The sequence below is a fragment of the Pituophis catenifer genome, unplaced genomic scaffold (genome assembly GCF_029215685.1).
Source record: "Pituophis catenifer annectens isolate HBS135680 unplaced genomic scaffold, rPitCat1.0.hap2 SCAF_10, whole genome shotgun sequence".
NCBI classification, from domain to species: Eukaryota; Metazoa; Chordata; class Lepidosauria; order Squamata; family Colubridae; genus Pituophis; species Pituophis catenifer.
This window is the reverse complement of record NW_027256890.1, coordinates 28,466,648-28,486,900: the sequence shown is the minus strand read 5'-3', so window position 1 is coordinate 28,486,900 and position 20,253 is coordinate 28,466,648. Positions and strand designations below refer to the sequence as shown.

Below are 20,253 nucleotides of genomic sequence, written 5' to 3'. Positions count from 1 at the left end.
TTGTTAATAGATTTGTGCTTAGAGACTAGACTTCAGCTGCTGGGATTTGAGAGCTGGGTGTAGAAAAGACTATCTTGCTTGATAAACTACAAATAAATCTGAGAAAGCTGCTCAAGAGATTTTATGGCTTTGAAAAGAAAAATTCTTTTAAAATAATATGGCTTCCAAGCAAGGAGTTCCTGAAAGTGGTGGAAGCTCTCTAATGGCGTCAGAAATGACACAGAGAACTGACTCACAGAGCCAGGAGGATTTTTTTAGAGACCTTACAGAATTTATAAAGGAAGCCATGAACAACCAAACTGCAATTATTAATAACTTTACAGCAATCATGGAACAAAAATTTATAGAACTGGTGGAGGATATAAAAGCAAATGAGGATGTTTTTGAAGGAAAGCACAATGACAATGTAGGAGACATTTTGACTAAAACAGAAAAGCTGGATTTGGCTGACTCTCAAGAATCTTCAAACTTTCTTCCTGCTCTTTTGGAATTAACTGACAGAACTTTTCAAAAATATAATTTGGAGCAGAAAGAAGAAGAAACCGACCAGCCCTACGAGGTTTCGGAAGATTTGGCAGAGGCTTTTACACAATTAATTGAAATGCAACAACTGGACTTTTCCTTGCACGCTCATCGAGTTAACTCTTCGTTCTATGAACTGACTTATTATATAAGCAAGAAGAGTCGATATGGGGGCTCCAAATCAGAGGAAATGGTTCCAAGAAAGGGACAAGTTTTAAAGATACATCAACCCCCAGTTGAAATTCAAAACCTCCTCAAAATAAAAGTAAGAGGGAGGAAGAAAGATTGGAAAGGAAGAATGGAAGATCAATTTTCTTTGGTCTAATAACTGATGTATTAATGACTAATTACAATGATTAAGTAAATGAATTAAGAACTCAATTAATGATTAATTAAGGTTTAAGAAAAAATATTTGAATTTTGAGAATAAAAGTAGGAGGGAGAGTAAAATGATTAAGTAAATGAACTAAGAATATCTTACAGATGTATTACAAGAATTTTAGGCTTTGAATGATCTATTAGTGTTTGTTAATGTTTTTAAAACTCTTAGTCTTAAAGGATGTTATTATATGTTATTTTGAGTTTAGAGAGGTTGATGAATAATCTGTAGAAGGGGAGTTAGGGGGTCTAGGGAGTTTTAAGTATTGCATTAACTTAGCATATTTTAGTGTATGTTTGGTAAAATTTATACCGTTTTTCTTCTGGGAAGTAGGGGGAGGGGGGTGGGAAGGGGGGTGGAAGGTTGGGTTTATAAATGTTTAAATAGACAAGTGAAAATGTTATTTGTTTGATTATAAAAAAATAATAAAAACTTTTTCTCAAAAAAAAAAAAAGGTTGACTTAGCCTTCCATCCTTCCAAGGTCAGTAAAATGAGGACCCAGTGTCAACCTTGAAGATGACATATGTGTAGCCATATCTATTGTTGGGGGCAAGAGGCTGACTCTGTAAACTGCTTAGAGATGGCGGTAAAACACTGTGAAGCGGGATATAAAGTGATTTTTTTACCTTTTAAAGACTTCTCTCACCTTGCATCTGTGGCAGACCTCTCTTTTACTTATGCATAAATAAAGAGATATTAACTTATCTTTCCGGCTCAGATTCTATTTTAGCAAAAGCACGAACAGGGTAAGAACCTTGCTGTTGTTTGTGGCTAACACCACATTCAAAATATGGTTCTCACCCCTTCATTTCTTTAGTCGGTTATGCATCAGAAAATCTCAGCCTGGACTTCTTTTCACCTGCTCCTTCTTCAGAGTTACTTCATCCAAAACCTAAAAAAAAAAAAAAAAACCACATTCATGAAGACGAATGCCCCTGTTTTTTGCAGGTAGTCCTTGTTTTATGACAATTAAGCCCAAAATTTCCATTGCTAAGCAAGACAGTTGTTAAGTGAGTTTTGCCCCATTTTACGACCTTCCTCGCCACAGTTGTTAAGTGAATCAGTTAGTAACCTGGTTTATTAAGTGAACCTGGCTTCCCCATTGACTATGACTTCCCCCAAGGTCGCAAAAGGGGATCACGTGACCCTGGGACACAGCAAGTCATAAGTAGGAGCCCCTTACCAAGGGTCCGAATTTTGATCACATGACCATGGAGATGCTGCAATGGCCATAAAGTGTGAAAAACGGTCATAAGTCACTTTTTTCAGCGCCGTTAACGTTAAACAGTCGCTAAATAAATTCAATCCTGTTTGTTAGTCTTATTTTTATAATAAAGTAATGGTTGTAAGTCGAGATCTACCTGTCCTATGGACACGCACCGTCACTTGCACCCTAGTCACCTCCTGGAGAGACTACTGCAATATGCTCTACATGGAGCTGCCCTTGAAGAGTATTCGGAAGTTTCAGCGGGTGCAAAATGCAATGGCACGGGGCAGTCAAGAATTGCACAAGAACATTGTGCCAGGGACTTAATTTTTTTTTACCAAGCTGTTATTGGTGGTGATGTTTATATCCCACCTTTTCAAGTACGGCCGAAGGTGGCAAATGTACCTAATCCTACCAGCTCGTTTTTCCCAGACCAAGGAGAACAGCAACCCTGTGAGGACTGACACAAAATCACCCCGCTGGCTTTCATGCTAGGAGAGGCTGAGAGCTGGTGGTCTCTTGCTTTCTAGGTCGGCACCTTCGCCCCGACACCAAAGGGGCTTCTCAGTTCGGCAATTCTAGACAACTGCCGTGTCAGACAGATTAACAGAGTTGGAAGGGACCTTGTGGGTCATCTAGTCCAACCCCCTGCCCAAGCAGGAGACCCTACACCATTTCTGACAGATGGCAGTCCAGTCCCTTCTTGAAAGCCTCCAGGGATGAAGCTCCCACAACTCTGAAGGCAACTTCTGTTCCATGGGTCAATTGCTTTAACCATCAGAAAATTTCTCCTTTTTTCCTTATTTTGAATCTCTCCTTGATCAGTTTCCATCCATGGTTCCTTGTCTGGCCTTTGGGTGCTTTGGAAAATAGCTTGACTCCCTTCCTCCTCTCTATGGCAGCCCCTCAAATACTGGAAGATGCTCTCCTGTCTCCCCTGGTCCTTCTCTTCACTAGACCAGCCATGCCCAGTTCCTGCAACCGTTCATCGTATGTTCCCGTCCAGTATCCTCATCATCCTGGTTGCTCTTCTCTGCACTTTTTCTAGAGTCTCAAGCAGCACTTTATGGGTTCTTGAAGACCATGGCGCAATCGCTACACCTGAGATGACGTCGCCTGCGGAGGTTCTCCTGCTTGAGCAGAGGGTTGGACTAGAAGACCTCCAGGGTCCCTTCCAGCTCGATTCTATTCTAATGAAGAAGCGAGAGGCGGCAAACCCTGATGGGCACATATTCACTCATTTGCTGCCCTTATGTGTCCCTTCGCCTCACATCACCAGAGGGGGCCATTACACACAAGTGGTCCTCGACTTATAACAGTTCATTTAGTGACCGCTCAGAGTTACAACAGGCTTACCGTTTTTCAAACTTACCACCTCTGTAGCATCATGTGTGTCAACTTGCAAAGCTTTCAAGTTGCCATGAGCAGGAGGGAGGGAGAACTGAAGTGAATTCCATACATTCTTCCTGACTGCAATCAGAAGGAGGGTGTTGGATTTCACAGCCAGCCAAAGTGGTTAATTGGAGAATGTGATTTATGACATGGCCAGAGAGGAGGGGAGAGACAGCGTCATAGGGGAACGTAAATCTACGTGGGATCAGTCCTAACTGCATCCGAATATTGCCGAAATGGTGCTCCTAATAAATGACTATATTTCCTTTGAAGTTTGGATCATGGCTCATGAATTAATTAGGGCATCTTTCGGAAACTTGACAATGTGATCAAAATTCAGATGCTTGGCAACTGGTTCATACTTATGACGGTTGCAGGATTCCGAGGTCATTTTTTTGCAACCTTTTGACAAGCAAAGTCAACGGGGAAGCCAGATTCACTTAACAACCGTGTTACTAACTTATCCACTGCAATGATTCGCTTAACGACTGTGGCAAGAAAGGTCGTTAAAATGGGGCAAAACTGGCTTAACAAATTTAACGAACTTAACAACAGAGATTTTGGGCTCAATTGTGGTCATAAGTCAAGGACTACCTGTATCAGATCTCTGCTGGGCCAGGAATCTTTCTCTCCCCCTCCCTCCCTCCCTCCCTCCTTTCCCTTTATTATTTTTATAAATAGCTCAAGGCAGCAAACACACATATATACTCTGTTCTCTTCCTATTTTCCCCACAATAATCCTGTGAGACGAATTGGGATGAGAGTGAGGGACTGGTCCAAGGTCACCCAGCCAGCTTTTGTGCCTATGGTGGGACTAGAACTCACTGTCTCCTGGTGATTGGCCCAAAGGCACCCCGCCGGCTTTCACGCATAAGGCAGGACTGGAACTCACCATCTTATGATTTTCTAACCTGGCACTTTTACCCACCACCAAACTGCCTCTCTATTCTTCTGTAAACCAATAAACAAAGCATGCTTGTTGTGAAGAAAATAAGAGACGGAACGTATCGGTACGTTTGCTGCCTTGAGTTATATATTTATTAACTCGACTTTCTAGTCCAGAAAGTCTAGTTGGCTCTTGGAAAAGTGCCTTTGGGACAACCATGACCTGGAAGACTGAGAAACTCCATAGACATTTATTTATTAAATGTATATGCCACTTATCTCGCATTGAAAGCGACTATATAAAAAAGGTGGGAAATAATAGTAATAGTAACAACAACAATAATAATTGTATCTGTGATGCGTTTTTGAATGTTCAGTTGATTGAGTTTCATGTTTAATGAATAAAGTAAATAATAATAATAAAAATAAAAAAAATCAATAAATTGCAGCTTCCTGCAATGACACCAGCGGAACTGCAAAAAACTGAGCTACTCGGAACATTGTACATCTTAAGAAGGTACTTGATCTTGTGGGACTTTTGAATACGGACGGATCGTCATTTTGGAATACAACACGACAGATCACAGTTGTCGAAAAGCAAAACGTACAATTTATTGATATCTATTAATTGATATCTATCACTACTATTAATCTTCTCATCATTCCCACCACCCATCTCCTTCCACTTATGACTGTATGACTGTAATTTTTTTTTTTTTTTAATTTGATTTATATGCCGCCCTTCTCCGGAGACTCAGGGCGGCTTACAATGTGCTAAGCAATTTTGTTGCTTGTATCCTTACGATTTATATTGATATTGTTTCCCGATTGCTTATTTGTTCCCTATGACTATCAATAAGTGTTGTACCTTATGATTCTTGACAAATGTATCTTTTATGTACACCGAGAGCTTATGCACCAAAGACAAATTCCTTGTATGTCCAATCACACTGGGCAAATACAAATTCAATTCTATTCAATTCTATTCAATTCTATTCAATTCTATTCTATTCTATTCTATTCTATTCTATTCTATTCTTCTATATTCTATTCCATTCCATTCCATTCCATTCCATTCCATGGTACCAGGAGACGCCAGAGTCGAAGAAAAAGAACTGGAAAAAAATCATGAAATATTGTGACCTGCCTATCAAAACTACACAATTATGGATGAAACATGTAACAATGACACCCATTGTCATCAGGGCACTAACTTGGTACCATGTCCAAGAATTTTATAAAATATCATCAACAAATTGCAGCTTCCTGCAATAACACCAGCGGAAGTGCAAAAAAAGCGCTACTCAGAACATCGTACATCTTAAGAAGGTACTTGGTCGATACCTAAGATGCTGGCAGCAACCCGTATCAACCATCAGCACCAGTCAGTAATATTTGTGATACATTTTTAAATGTTCAATTGACTGAGTTTCATGTTTAATGAATAAAAGAGATAATAATAAATAGGCATTGACAAAATCCCCATCAGGAAATTGCAAAAGATAGCTTAACTTGGAACAATTCTATCCTTTAGCACCATCAAAGAACATCTGCCTATCCCAGATCCTTAGGAAGGACTTGAGAGGTAGATAAAAATGCCAAATCCAATTTAAACATCTGGCTGGCTGTGTAGCCAACCATAACTACATCCTGGATCCACCAGAAGAGAAGAGACAAAATTGGAAAAGACAACAAAATAGAAAGACGTGCAAAAAGAAATAGAATGATTGTGCAGAAAAAAAAGCAACGGTAGCTCCAATAGTAATAGGTGCCTTGAGTGCCATCCCGCCCTGAGTCCGAAAGGAGAAGGGCGGTATAGAAGTTTGAATAAATACAATAAATAAATACCATCAATAAATAAATAAAAACATCTGGAACCCCACTTAAACCGCACTTGGCATTGGCAAAATTCCCATCAGTCAATTGCAAAAGGCAGTCTGACTTGGCACAGCTTACATCTCCCAACGAGATCTTTAATGTTAGTAAACAATAACATCTCCTATTGCAGGTCCTTGGGAAGGATTTGATAGTGGATTAAAAAATGCCAAATCCAGTCTCAACATCTGGATGCTGCTGCAAAGGAACCCTAATAATACACAAGTAAAACCGATACTGTACTATCATTGGCATTGACAAAAATCTTCCTTGGTCAATTACAAAAGGCAGCCGTGCTTGGAACAGTTTATATCTTGCAGACCTTTAATATAATAATAATATATTATTTATTATATTAAATATTATTATTATTATTATTATTATTATTATTATTATATTTTTATATTAATCTGAGACTTTGGGAAGGACTTGAGGTGGGCAAAAATGCCAAAACCAGTTTAAACATCTGGCTGACTGTGCAACCAACCATAATAAGAGTAAGCTTTCATCCTGTGAACAGACTTTGAACACCTCAAAACATCCACACCTGCCTCTCCCAGGTCCTTGGAGGCGGACAAAAATGTCAAATCCAGTCTAATCATCTGGCTGACTAAGCAACCATCCAGAATAAGCTTTCATTCTACGATGAAACCTCTAACACCATCAAATATCTGCCTCTCCCAGGTGCTTGGGAAGCACTCAAGTGGTGGACACAAATGCCAAATCCAGCCTGAACATCTGGCCGTGCGACCATCCACAATAACAATGATAAACTCACGTCCTGCGACGAGACTTTTCATCCCATCAAACATCCACATCAGCCTCTCCCAGGTCCTTGGGAAGGGACTCCGGAGGCGGATAAAAATGCCAGTCGAAACCTCTGGCTGACTGGGTGGCTAATACTAATATACTAATAATATATTGCAGAAGGCGGCTTTAGTTGGAACAGCTTCCATCCCGCAACGATATCTGTCACACCATCAAACATCCAGGTTTGGGTATCCCAGGTCCTTGGTAAGGACTCGATAGGGCAGTGGGTCGGGACCCCTTTGGGGGTCGAACAACCCTTTCACAGGGGTCGCCTAAGACCATCAGAAAACACATATCTTCAATGGTTTTAGGAATAATTTTATGGTTGGGGGTCACCACAACATGAGGAACTGTATTAAAGGGTCAAGGCATCAGGAAGGTTGAGACCCACTGCGATAGGGAGACAAAAATGCCAAACCCCAGTCTGAACATCTGCTGACTGTGGGACGATTAATAATAAAAATGAAAAATAAAATAAAATAAAATCATCATTATCATCATCGAAGAAAAAGAACTGGAAAAAATCACGAAATATCGCGACCTGGTCATCGAAACGACGTGATTATGGATGAAACATGTAACAGTGATACCCATGGTCATCGGGGCACTTGGTACCATGTCCAAGAATTTTACAAAACACATCAAGAAATTACAGCTTCCTGCAATAACAACAGCGGAACTGCAAAAAACTGTGCTACTCAGAACATCGTACATCTTAAGAAGGTACTTGGTTGATACCTAGCACGTTGGCAACAACCCGTATAAACCATTAGCACCAGTCAGTGGTATTTGTGATGCATTTTTGAATGTCCAGTTGACTTGAGTTTCATGTTTAACGAATAAAGTCGATAGGTAGACAAATCATCTCGATAGGTAGACAAAAATGCCAAACCCAGTCTGAACATCTGGCTGACTGTGCGATGATCAATAATAATACAACAACGTCATTGACAGAATCGCCAGCAGTCAATTAAAAAGAGGAAGCTTGGCTTGGAACAGTTTACATCCTGGGATGATGACCTTCAATCCCGTCAAACATCCCCACCTGCCCCTCCGGAGGGGCTCCAGCGGTGGATCCAAAGTGCCAGATAATAATAAATAAATTAATTAATTAATTAATAAAATAATATATTTTAAGAAGATACCAGGTTGATACTTAGGACGCTGGCAGCAACCCATATCAACCATTAGCACCAGTCGATGGTATTTGTGATGCATTTTTAAATGTTCAGTTGACTGAGTTTCATGTTTAATTAATAAAAGAGATAATAATAATAATAATAATAATAATAATAATAATAATAAGAAGAAGAAGAAGAAGAAGAAGAAGAAAAAGAAAAAGAAGAAAAAGAAAAAGGAGGAGAAGAAGGAGGAGAAAAAGAAGAAAAAGAAAAAGAAAAAGAAAAAGGAGGAGGAGAAGAAGGAGAAGGAGATGATGATGATAATACTTGGTTGATACCTAGGATGCTGGCAGCAGCCCGTTATCAACCATCAGTGCCAGTCAATGATATTTGTGACACATTTTTAAATGTTCAGTTGACTGAGTTTCATGTTTAATGAATAAAATAAGAAGAAGGAGAAAGAAGATGAGGAGGAGGAAGAAGAAGAAAGAAAAAGGAGGAGGAGGAGGAGGAGGAGGAAGAGGAAGAGGAGGAGGAGGAAGAGGAAGAGGAAGAAGAGGTAGTAGTAGTAGTAGTAGTTACAATGGCACTGAAAAAAGTGACTTATGAGCATTTTTCACACTTACAAAATAGATACAGTTATATGTGATGGGTTCTTTTTTTTAAAAAAAAAGCTAAATTGCTAGCAAAAATGTGTGTGTTTGGAAAACAATTAACAGAACAGAGAATATAAAATAGAATATAGAATAGAATAGAATAGAATAGAATAGAATAGAATAGAATAGAATAGAATAGAATAGAATAATATGGAATATAGAATATACAATAATAGGATAGGATAGGATAGGATATATTTTATTAGGCCAAGTGTGGCTAGACACAGAAGAAATTTGGTACAAAAGCACCCAGTGTACTTGCAAAGAAGAAGAAGAAGAAGAAGAAGAAGAAGAAGAAGAAGAAGAAGAAGAAGAAGAAGAAGAAGAAGAAGAAGAAGAAGAAGAAGAAGAAGAAGAAGAAGTGGAGGAGGAGGGGGAGGAGGAGGAGGGGGAGGAGGGGGAGGAGGACGATGACTGTGGGGTCCTTGGTGTTTTCTGAGCTTGGTTTGTTTTCTTGCAGAAGTTTCATTACCCAACTAGGTAATATCATCAGTGAGAGGAGAAGAAGAGAGAGAAAGAAAGAAGAAAGAAGAAAAAAGAAAGAAGAGAAAGAAAGAAAGAAAGAAAGAAAGAAAGAAAGAGAGAAAGAAAGAAAGAAAGAAAGAAAGAAAGAAAGAAAGAAAGAAAGAAAGAAAGGAAAAAGAGCCCTGATTGTCGTTGTACATCATCCATACAAGGAACATTGCTTGAGCCTCTACTGGTGCAACCCATAACTGAACATCTGGCTGGCTGTGCCACCGGCCACCCTAGGAGGCCCTGAGAGGCCCAGAAAGACCCTCCAGGCGGGTGTGTCCCAGGAGCAACCAGAGGGGGATGGGGGCTCCATAATTGGCCTGAGGGGAGGGGAGGGGAGGAGGGGGGCTCGACTAGATGACCTCCAGGATCCCTTCGTTCTGAGGAAGCGTCCCTAAGAGTAGGGGAGGGGGCGGCTTCCCCCATCGCCCCGCCGGGCCTCAATGGGGACCCCCACCCTCCTCCCCCCCCACTCCCAATTGTCTCCTTGTGGGGGAGGGGGGAGGGGCGCGGCCTTCTCCTCCTTGCTTGGGAAAGACCCAACCCGGGAAAGGCCTCGGGGAGGCGGGTGGCTGAGGGAGGCGGAAGCCCACCGGGGGGCGCCCACGGACCCCTCCCCGCCCTGCCCGTGGGGGGGGGGTGGCCGCCGTTCTCACCTGGGCCGCCCTCCGTCCCTCGGAGCCCCTCGGCGCTCCATGAAGATCGGCGCATGCGCGCACCGCGAACGCTCGCCCGCCTTCCGCCTTCTTCCCCTCAGCGCCCGACGGAGGAGCGGAAGCCCCGCCCTCCCGGCACGCCTCTTCTCTACCGGCAGCCGGAAGTTGGCCGCTAAAGGACGGCCTGCGCTTCCGGTGGCGGCCATTTTGAGGCGTCAGATTGAGAGAGAAAGAAAGAAAAGAGAGGCCTAGGCGCCTCCATCTTGAGTTTGAAAAGGCGGCCGGGCGAACGGGCGCTTGGGGAAGCAGCGCCCGGTCGCTCTTTCAAACTCAAGAGGGATCTGGCGCTCTGGGTCTATCACCGGTGGTTTTAAAAGATTTGTCATCTCGTGCAAATGAGAGAAATCAGCACTTGGGAAACAAAGACGGAAGGGCGCCATACGCCACTTCCGGTTAGCCGGCCAATGAAGATGCCTGGCTTGGGCGCCATGTTGGAAAAGGGCGCTGGCTTCTGCCTTTTAGTTGCCCACTTCCGGTCAACCTACTTCCTCCAGTGGGCAGGGTTTTCTTTGGGGGGGGGGTCGCCTTTCTTGGAGGGCGCCCGAATAAAAACTCCAGCCTCTGCTGGCCTTTTACGTTGCTAATTGTGGAAATTATTCTGCCATTGTCACTGGAAGTTAGAAGTAGCATTCCTTCTTGCATGCAACTCCAGACTACAACCCCCATAATCCCCCACCCCATCTCAGTGGGAATTATGGGCTTTCAAGCCTCCAAAGTTCAACATCCCTGAATTGGCAGTCATTCTAATACAGAAGAATTGCTCTAGCAAATGTTTTGTATGCTCTAGTTAGTAGTACAATATTGCCAGAGTTCATTCTCTATGACAGGGGTCACCAAACTCGGCAGCTTTAAGACTTGTTGGACTTCAACTCCCAGAATTCCCCAGCCAGCTGGCTGGGGAATTCTGGGAGTTGAAGTCCAACAAGTCTTAAAGCTGCCGAGTTTGAAGACCTCTGCCGTAACTGGACCAATGTTTCTCAACCCTTGAAGATGGGTGGACTTCAACTCCCAGAACGCCTCAGCCGGCAATGGCTGGGGAATTCTGGGAGTTGAAGTCCAACAAGTCTTAAAGCTGCCATGTTTGAAGACCTCTGCCGTAACTGGACCAATGTTTCTCAACCCTTGAAGATAGGTGGACTTCAACTCCCAGAACGCCTCAGCCGGCAATGGCTGGGGAATTCTGGGAATTGAAGTCCAACAAGTCTTAAAGCTGCCAAGTTTGAAGTCCTCTAGCCTATGAGATCATAGCTGGCTTTTTTAAAGTTACAACTGGGAATCTCATCATTACGATGATTTTTTTGAGAGGGCGTAAGTTGAGACAAAAGTCGATCATGCTGTGGTCGCTGTTGGAGAATGGTTCTTTTATTTACTTCTATGTTTTATTTACTTCTATGTAAATAAAACTGTTTTATTTACCTCTATGTGCATCCAGAACCTGAAAATAACGTTTTAACACAGCACAGTATTTAAACAAAACAGTTCGGTTGAGATCTGCATAGGTGGGACTGATTGGGGTAGATTGCAAAGGGTGACACCGAAATACAATTTTATGCCATTTTACTCCATTTTACCTATTTTATGTATTAAATTATATTGCATCTTATCCTATAACTATTGTATTTTACCGTACTCTTGTTTTAAATTGTTTGCATAGGATTTTATTGGTGATATGTGTCTGAACCTTGTGCTTTGATATGGCCTATATTGGCTAATCAATAAAGCTATCTCAATGTAATACAGAGGTTATAAATATCAGCCACTTACTTTTACTCCCAGAATTCAATACTGGCTGGGGAATTTTGGGAAGTTAAGTCCATGTCAGGGGTGAAATCCAGCAGGTTCTGACAGGTTCTGGAGAACTGGTAGCGGAAATTTTGAGTAGTTTGGAGAACCGGTAGCGGAAATTTTGAGTAGTTCGTAGAACCGGCAAATACCACCTCTGGCTGGCCTCAGAGTGGGGAGGGAATGGAGATTTTGCAGTATCCTTCCCCTGCCACGCCCACCAAGCCACACCCTACCCACCAAGCCACGCCCACAGAACTGGTAGTAAAAAAAATTGGATTTCCTCACTGGTCCATGTAATTGAAAGCATGACAACTAGGGAATTCTGGGAGTTGAAAATCCACCCATTTCAAAGTTGCCAAGTTTTGGGAGTTGTGATCCATACATAATTTCTTTCTTTCTTTCTTTCTTTCTTTCTTTCTTTCTTTCTTTCTTTCTTTCTTTCTTTCTTTCTTTCTCTTTCCTTCCTTCCTTCCTTCCTTCCTTCCTTCCTTCTTTTACTCTCTGTCTTTTTTTCTTTCTTTCTTTCTTTCTTTCTCTTTCCTTCCTTCCTTCCTTCTTTCACTCTGTCTTTCTTTTTTTCTTTCTTTCTCTTTCCTTCCTTTCTTCCTTCTTTCACTCTGTCTTTCTTTCTTTCTTTCTTTCTTTCTTTCTCTTTCCTTCCTTCCTTCTTTCACTCTCTTTCTTTCTTTCTCTTCCTTCCTTCCTTCTTTTACTCTGTCTTTTTTTCTTTCTTTCTTTCTTTCTTTCTTTCTTTCTTTCTTTCTTTCTTTCTTTCTCTTTCCTTCCTTCCTTCCTTCTTTCACTCTGTCTTTCTTTTTTTCTTTCTTTCTCTTTCCTTCCTTTCTTCCTTCTTTCACTCTGTCTTTCTTTCTTTCTTTCTTTCTTTCTTTCTTTCTTTCTTTCTTTCCTTCCTTCCTTCTTTCACTCTTTCTTTCTTTCTCTTCCTTCCTTCCTTCTTTCACTCTCTGTCTTTCTGTCTTTCTTTCTTTCTTTATCTTCCTTCCTTCGTTCATTCCTCTCTCTCTCTTCATCCATCTACCTACCTACCTACCTATCTACCATCTTCCATTTTCAGAAGGGACTTGGCCTGGCCTTCCCAGGCCCTTCCCAGTATTGCTTCAAGACCCCCAGCTGGCTTTGTGTTACCACAGGACTCCAACTTGCAAACTTCCTGCTTTCTAGTGTAGGAAGTTAGAACCCACCCCTTCTCCTACAAGAATGAAATATTTTAGGAAACATTAAAAAGGCAGAATATATTTCCTTGGATGAGAAATGGAGAAACATGTTTTAAAGACAAAGTAGCTCCCACCTTCCCGCTTCCCTCCCCCCCACCTTTGTCAATGGACCATCATCTGCAACACAATAGGACCCATCTAGCAACAGAAACTCCCCATATGGCATCTGGGGTGATTACATCAGCCAGCAAGGCTAGCTAAGACCCCTGCCCCCTGGGAGTCTGATAACCAATCAGGATACTCTTACTGGGCTCCAGGAAATTCAAATCCAGAGAGGGCATAAAACCAAGGCATGTTCAGCATCTCTGCCCTTTTCTGTTCAGGAACTCAAACCATGTGATCCTGTCCACCATTAAACCATCTTTCCAAGCCATCTCCATGTTTCCAGTGTCTTTTTCCCCACTTGGAGCTGAAGCCAGGAGGATATTTCTTGCAACACTAGCCTGATGCATTTAGCTACGATACTAAATTGCCTCTCATATTATTTAGAGACATTGTGGACATCTCTGTGTAAAAGTAGACCGTAACTTCATCCTATTGTATATAAAAATAAACATGTAACCAAGCATTCCAAATGATTGAAAACGTTTTGCTTCTTGGCCGAGAAGGGAAACGTTTTCAAAAGAAGGAAACCAAGGGAAGTCCAGTTGCCTTTTGGAAAAAATACTTTTGGGACAACCATGACCTCCATGATTGAGAATCTCCACAGACATTCAGTTTCCAGTTTTAAGTCTCTTAACAAGGTACGAAAGCCTGAGAGTAGTTTGTTTGTAGTCTGATTGTGGTTTGTCTAAGCATGCAGATTACCATTCGTGTTAGTATCTTGTCTCCATAAAAACAGCACAAAGAGCCTGCACCCAACATACATGAGTTATGCTGTCAGATCCATTAATTTTCAGTTCAGTCATCTTTAATAACTAATAACTTGGAAGAGGAGCGATCAGACTCCCAACTTTTTTGCCAGCCAGTTCTCTTGTTTCATAACAAGATATTCTATTTACCTTTTTAGACTACACAATTAATTTCCACCCAAATAGGTGTCTTGATATGTACAATCTATACCTTTTTCTATTTTAAATATAGTACATTGCATTCAAATAATCTGCTAAAGCCACAGTTAAACCACAACTCATTGGACCTATACAACACTCTAAGGCAGTGTTTCTTGCCTTGGGAACTTTAGGATATTGGACTTCAACTCCCAGAATTCTGCAAGTTGAAGTACATGCCTCTTAAAGCATGATGGCTGGGGAATTCTGGGAATTGAAGTACATGCCTCTTAAAGCATGATGGCTGGGGAATTCTGGGAGTTGAAGTACATGCCTCTTAAAGCATGATGGCTGGGGAATTCTGGGAGTTGAAATACATGCCTCTTAAAGGATGATGGCTGGGGAATTCTGGGAGTTGAAGTACATGTCCCTTAAAGCATGATGGCTGGGGAATTCTGGGAGTTGGAGTACATGTCTCTTAAAGCATGATGGCTGGGGAATTCTGGGAGTTAAAGTTCATGCCTCTTAAAGCATGATGGCTGGGGAATTCTGGGAGTTGAAATACATGCCTCTTAAAGCATGATGGCTGGGGAATTCTGGGAGTTGAAATACATGCCTCTTAAAGGATGATGGCTGGGGAATTCTGGGAGTTGAAGTACATGCCTCTTAAAGCATGATGGCTGGGGAATTCTGGGAGTTAAAGTTCATGCCTCTTAAAGCATGATGGCTGGGGAATTCTGGGAGTTGAAATACATGCCTCTTAAAGCATGATGGCTGGGGAATTCTGGGAGTTGAAGTATATGCCTCTTAAAGCATGATGGCTGGGGAATTCTGGGAGTTGAAAGCAGGGGTCACCAACCTTTCAGACCTCAGGGACCACTAAATTCATAATTTTGAATCCCGTGGACCACTAATATGATATTTTTAAAAAGATAAATAGCATTTAGCGCAATATAAAAAAATGCAAATAATTTTTCTGCGGACCACCAAAATTTTCTCACGGACCACCAGTTGGTGACCACTGTCTTAAAGCATGATGGCTGGGGAATTCTGGGAGTTGAAATCCACCCATCTCAAAGTTGACAAGTTTGAAAAATACTGCTCTACAGCACAAATGGCGTTTGTCTTTGTAGCCCAGAACCTCATCAGTTTCATAATACTGAAATCTGTCAGCAAGATTTCATATTGTCGTCTTTCCTCTTTTTAAAAATATTTTAAGACCTTTAAACTAGACATGCTGAACATGTCTGAGTTTATGCTACTTGGCTCATTGTGGTTCAGCTCTTCTCTTAATATATTTTGTGTATCCCATGTGTCCCCATTGTGCTATAAGACAATTTATCTGGACCCCTGTATGATGAGAACACAGTCACTGCCCAAGTCTTTTGCATAAACAGAAAAAGCTTGGATTATCCCCCAAATCAGAAAACAAAAGAGTCCTTCCAACATTTGGAAAGGAAATTACTTTGTCCCAATCTGAGGCTATCTCGGTGGAAAGGGAGAATTTTGGGCCACAGATATCTGCAAAACTACTTTCTCATCAAAGGAGGGGGGGGGAATTCTCAGGCAATTTTTTTTTCTGCAGTTGTTTTGGTTAGGATACAAACTTTGAGCCTTAATCTCTCTCCTCCCTTCGGCCCATCTGGATTTGAAATTATATGCAGGGGGTAGCCCTTGTTTAGCGAACACAATTGGGACTCGCAACTCAGTCATTAAATGCAATGGTCGCTAAGTGAAACTTCAAACGTGCTTACGATCTGACTTCGGCATTCTTCTGCTTTTCAGTAGAAGCCATCAATGCAAAGCAATTTAGGATCATAGAATCCTAGGGCAGGAAGGGATTTTAAAGATCTTGTAGTCCAACCCCTTGCAATCTTCAGAGACATCCAGCAGGTTCTGACAGGTTCTGGAGAACCGGTAGCGGAAATTTTGAGTAGTTTTGAGTAGTTCGGAGAACCGGCAAATGCCACCTCTGGCTGGTCCCAGAGTGGGGTGGGAATGGGGATTTTGCAATATCCTTCCCCTCCACCCCCACCAAGCCACACCCACAGAACCGGTAGTAAAAAAAAAATGAATTTCACCACTGCCCTGTACTACCCTACTTATATGGCTGTCCAGTCTTTTCTTGAAAACCTCCAGGGATGAAGCCATTTCACCGATTAATTGTTCTCATTCTTAGGAAATTCTTCCTTAGGTCTGGCTGCTTTTCTCTGATAACTTTCCACCTGTTACTTCTTGTTATTGCAAATGGTCAGTAAACAAGATAAGTCACTAAACAGGAACTACCTGTCTGGGCTCTTTGATATATATATATATATATATATATATATATATATATATATATATATATATATCAGGATTTGTTAATATTTTCAAACCAATGAAAGATACATTTGACCTCTGTGTTCTCTTTTCCTTTGAACCATTTCTATCATATTATCTTTGTTTGCCTAGAAGGAGACACCGTTTGGGCCCCATCTTGGGAAAGGCTGGGTTAAACAGATCTCTGCTTTGATTTGAGCTAAGATCTCTTGAGGTTTTCAGGAGAATATCATGGTGGGAGCCCCCACCCACGCAGGGTGGCCCAAATTGGCCCCCATGGGAGGACAGGGATACAATCAAGATCAAGGGAGGTACTAATACCAGTCTATGAAGCCTTAGTAAGGCCACACCTAGAATCCTGCATCCAGTTTTGGTCACCACACTATAAAAAAGAGGTTGAGACTCTAGAAAGAGTGCAGAGAAGAGCAAGCAGGATGATGAGGGGACTGGAGGCTAAAACATACAATGGACGGTTGCAGGAACTGAGTTATGGCTAGTCTAGTGAAGAGAAGGACCAGGGGAGACAGGAGAGCATCTTCCAATATTTGAGGGGCTGCCCCAGAGAAGAGGAAGGGGGTCAAGCTATTTTCCAAAGCACCCGAAGGCCAGACAAGGAAGAATGGATGGAAACTGACCAAGGAGAGATTCAACCTGGAAATAAGGAGAAATTTCCTGACAGTGAGAACAATCAACCAAATTGCTGGCTAGCAAATCAAAGAGGGAAGGAGGGAGGGAGGAAGGAGAGATAAGTAAAGGTTAGAGTGGAAGAGAAAAAGAGAAAGGAGAAAAAAAGAAAGAAAGAAAGAAAGAAAGAAAGAAAGAAAGAAAGAAAGAAAGAAAGAAAGAAAGAAAGAAAGAAAGAAAGAGAAAGATGTTGAGACTAGAAAAAGTGCAGAGAAGAGTAACTAGGATGATGAGGGGGCCAGAGATTAAAACATATGATGAACGGTTGCAGGAACTGGGCCTGGCTAGTCTAGTGAAGAGAAGGACCAGGGGAGACATGGGAGCATCTTCCAATACTTGAGGGGCTTTTGCAGAGAGGAGGAAGGGGGTCAAGCTGTTTTCTAAAATACCTTTGAAGGCCAGACAAGGAAGAATGGATGGAAACTGACCAAGGAAAGATTCAACCTGGAAATAAGGAGAAATTTCCTGACCGTGAGAACAATCAACCCATGGAACAGAAGTTGCCTTCGGAAGTTGTGGGAGCTTCATCACTGGAGGCTTTCAAGAAGAGACTGGACTGCCCTCTGTCAGAAAAGGTGTAGGGTGTCCTGCTTGGGCGGGGGGTTGGACTAGATGACCTACAAGGTCCCTTCCAACTCTGTTCATCTGTAAAAAAAAAAATCAGTCATCTCTGCTCGTGGGACAACCCAAAGCACGCTTCGTCAGACACGGACAAGCGCCGTCCTATCTTGGATAAGCTCACTCTGCTCCTCAGAGGAAAATCCTGAGAGAAATGGGAGCCTTCCAGTCTCGGGGTGCGCCCGCCTTCTGGGATGCTGTCAGGCAGCAACCCAGGTGGACATGGCACCTTTCCCAAAAGGTGAGCTTCCGGAGGTCCAGCTGGGTTTACGCAACTCAGTGGCCTTTGAGGAGACCTCAGAACGGGCTTGTGGGCAGGAGCAGTCGTCTCCATTTTGGATGCTCCGGGAGAGCCGTCCACCTCGCCGTAGGAATAAGTTTGCATCCTCCGCATGGGAGCCTGGGCCACGTGTCTCTCCTTGGCGAGGGCCACGGCCTCATCGAACGACATGCTCCCGCTGTAACGCCAGTTGCTCCAGCGCTGCTTCTGGGGAGCGGTGCCCTCCAAGGCGGACCTCTCCGCTCCGTAGCGATGTCCTCCTTTCCCTTCGTTGTGTGGGCCGCTGCTCTGTTTCTCCCAACTGCCCTGTGTGAGATGAAGGCTGCCGACTCCAACGTCTCCACTCTTGGACCACGAAAAGCATTTGTCCCGTGAAGAAGGAGAGGGCTTCGGGGTGATGTCCTCCACGTTCTTACAGTCCTTGCTGAACTTCTCCAAGCTCACTGGCATGGAGTTGCGTTGCTTCGGGAGGGTCTCCGAACAGCTGCAACAATTCTCAGAAGAACTGGATGGGCTAGGAGATGTTGGAAAATGTTCCGTCTTTTGGTCCGAGCTGGTCAGGTGGAAAGGCCTTTTCAAAGAGCTTTGGTTGAGTTCCTGCTTGGTCCCATTCTCACAGGCCTTCACTGGGACGGCGATGAGATGTTCCTTGCTGGGAATCACTGGCTTTAAGGAAGGAGGCACCTTAGCAAATTGAGGCTTCGGGGGCACCACCGGAAATGATTTCACTTGCTGAACTCGGGGTGTGGTAGATGTCAACTTCATGTGGACGCTTCCATCCGAGAATTCGTGTTTCGGAGCATACGAAGCTTCCACTGGCAATCCAGGCTGGGGTTTCTGCAGAAGACTTTCCAGGCAAGGTTTCGGAGGAGAAGCTGGGAGGGAGAAATCTTCAGAGTCCATGTCAGACAAAAGTGCAGGGAAATAAGAAAGAGATGTATGTTCTGGATCCGGTGCTGGGAAGCTTACGTTCTCAGAATTATTGTCCAGTAAAGAAGGAATCAGACTTTGAAGTAAGTTGAGTTCCAACATAGATGAAGCCACATCTCCATGGTGCTTTTCTCCCATCTCTTGAACCATAAGGGTATCACCCAAGGGTTGATTGCATCTTCCAACCACCTCTGGAGGAACATCTACTCTCATGCTGCAAGGAAGATGTGGAATCTGTTCACTTTCAGGTGTGTTCTGAGGTTGCCACTTCTCTTCAATACTTGATTTGATTGGTTGGGTTTCAGACTCTGGACCGCGAGGTGTTTGGCAGGCAACTTTTTCAGGACAACCAGCTCTGGGGACAAAGAGATTCACTCCATTTCTATCTTCTATCTGCAACGATGAAATAATGGGTTCTACCTTACTATCCTCGGTGTTTTTCCCCACAGATTCTGAATCCAGAGATTCTGGGTAAGCAACTTCTTCAGGACATTCAATTATGGGGACAAAGAGGCCGACCTCACTTCCAACATGTGCATCTTTGATCTGCAACATTGAAAAGATGGGTTCTACCTCAGCTTTGTCAGTCAGGTGGCTTTCCATCTCATTGGTGTTGCTTCTGGAACCCAATTCCACTTCATGCGGCTTGGCTAAGTATAGATCCAGGTCCTTGGTTACGACTAGATCACGAGTGGACGTAGTAGTAACCTCCTCGTCACCTTGTTCAGGTTCCAGGCCAGGTTCTGGTAAATGTGAGCTCTTTGGATCTTCAACCAAGGTTTCGGCAGCCATCTTGGAGGTTTGATCTTCCACTGTGAGATTTGGGGAGGGGATGTGAGGAGTTTGACCTACATCTAATTGCTGAAGTTGTTCTAGTTTGCTAGCTATGGGGCTGAGATCATCAAAAGCGCTCAGATAGACTTCTTCAGCATCGACCTCCTTAGATGGCTCTTCCTCGATGTATCCCATGGCGAGATAATACTGGTCGTCATCTCCTTCCAAATGCTCATTCATGCATTCTTCAATGGACAGGTAATCCAGATGTGGCACCGTAGAATACATCTCCAGCTAAAGGGGGTGGGGTGGGGGTGGAAGGAAGGAGAAAGCGTTAGAAACAAAGACCTGTAACTAATTTCTCAAGAATGAATAGCGAAGGTAAGCATTTAATAATTTTCACACGGTTAATTTGAAAAAGAAAAAAAATTAGAGAATTTTTAACTTCCACTTTCTCATCATAAAATCAATGAGAATCGTACTTGCCATTTTAGGCATTAGGTGAAGGCTCTAGGCTAGAAACCAGGAGAAAGGGAGTTCTAGTCCTCCCTTAGGCATG

General features: G+C 42.8%; 2 protein-coding genes across 5 annotated transcripts in view; both read right to left on the bottom strand.

The window, feature by feature from the left end:
• Window positions 1–10,110, bottom strand: part of USF1 (upstream transcription factor 1) — a 30,753-nt gene extending 20,643 nt beyond the window's left edge. For all 4 annotated transcript variants that reach the window (XM_070950562.1, XM_070950564.1, XM_070950563.1 and 1 more), the window contains exons 1-2: window positions 10,018–10,110; window positions 1,704–1,794 (exon numbers count right to left, since the gene is read on the bottom strand). In XM_070950562.1, the coding sequence (XP_070806663.1) occupies window positions 1,704–1,711 (8 nt within the window). In that variant the 5' untranslated portion in view covers window positions 1,712–1,794; window positions 10,018–10,110. The remainder of the gene's footprint in view (window positions 1–1,703; window positions 1,795–10,017) is intronic.
• Window positions 10,111–17,756: 7,646 nt separating this feature from the next.
• The window catches only part of ARHGAP30 (Rho GTPase activating protein 30), a 50,341-nt gene continuing 47,844 nt past the window's right edge, over window positions 17,757–20,253 (bottom strand). Inside the window, exon 12 of the mRNA XM_070950941.1 lies at window positions 17,757–19,988. Within this exon, the coding sequence (XP_070807042.1) occupies window positions 17,757–19,988 (2,232 nt within the window). The remainder of the gene's footprint in view (window positions 19,989–20,253) is intronic.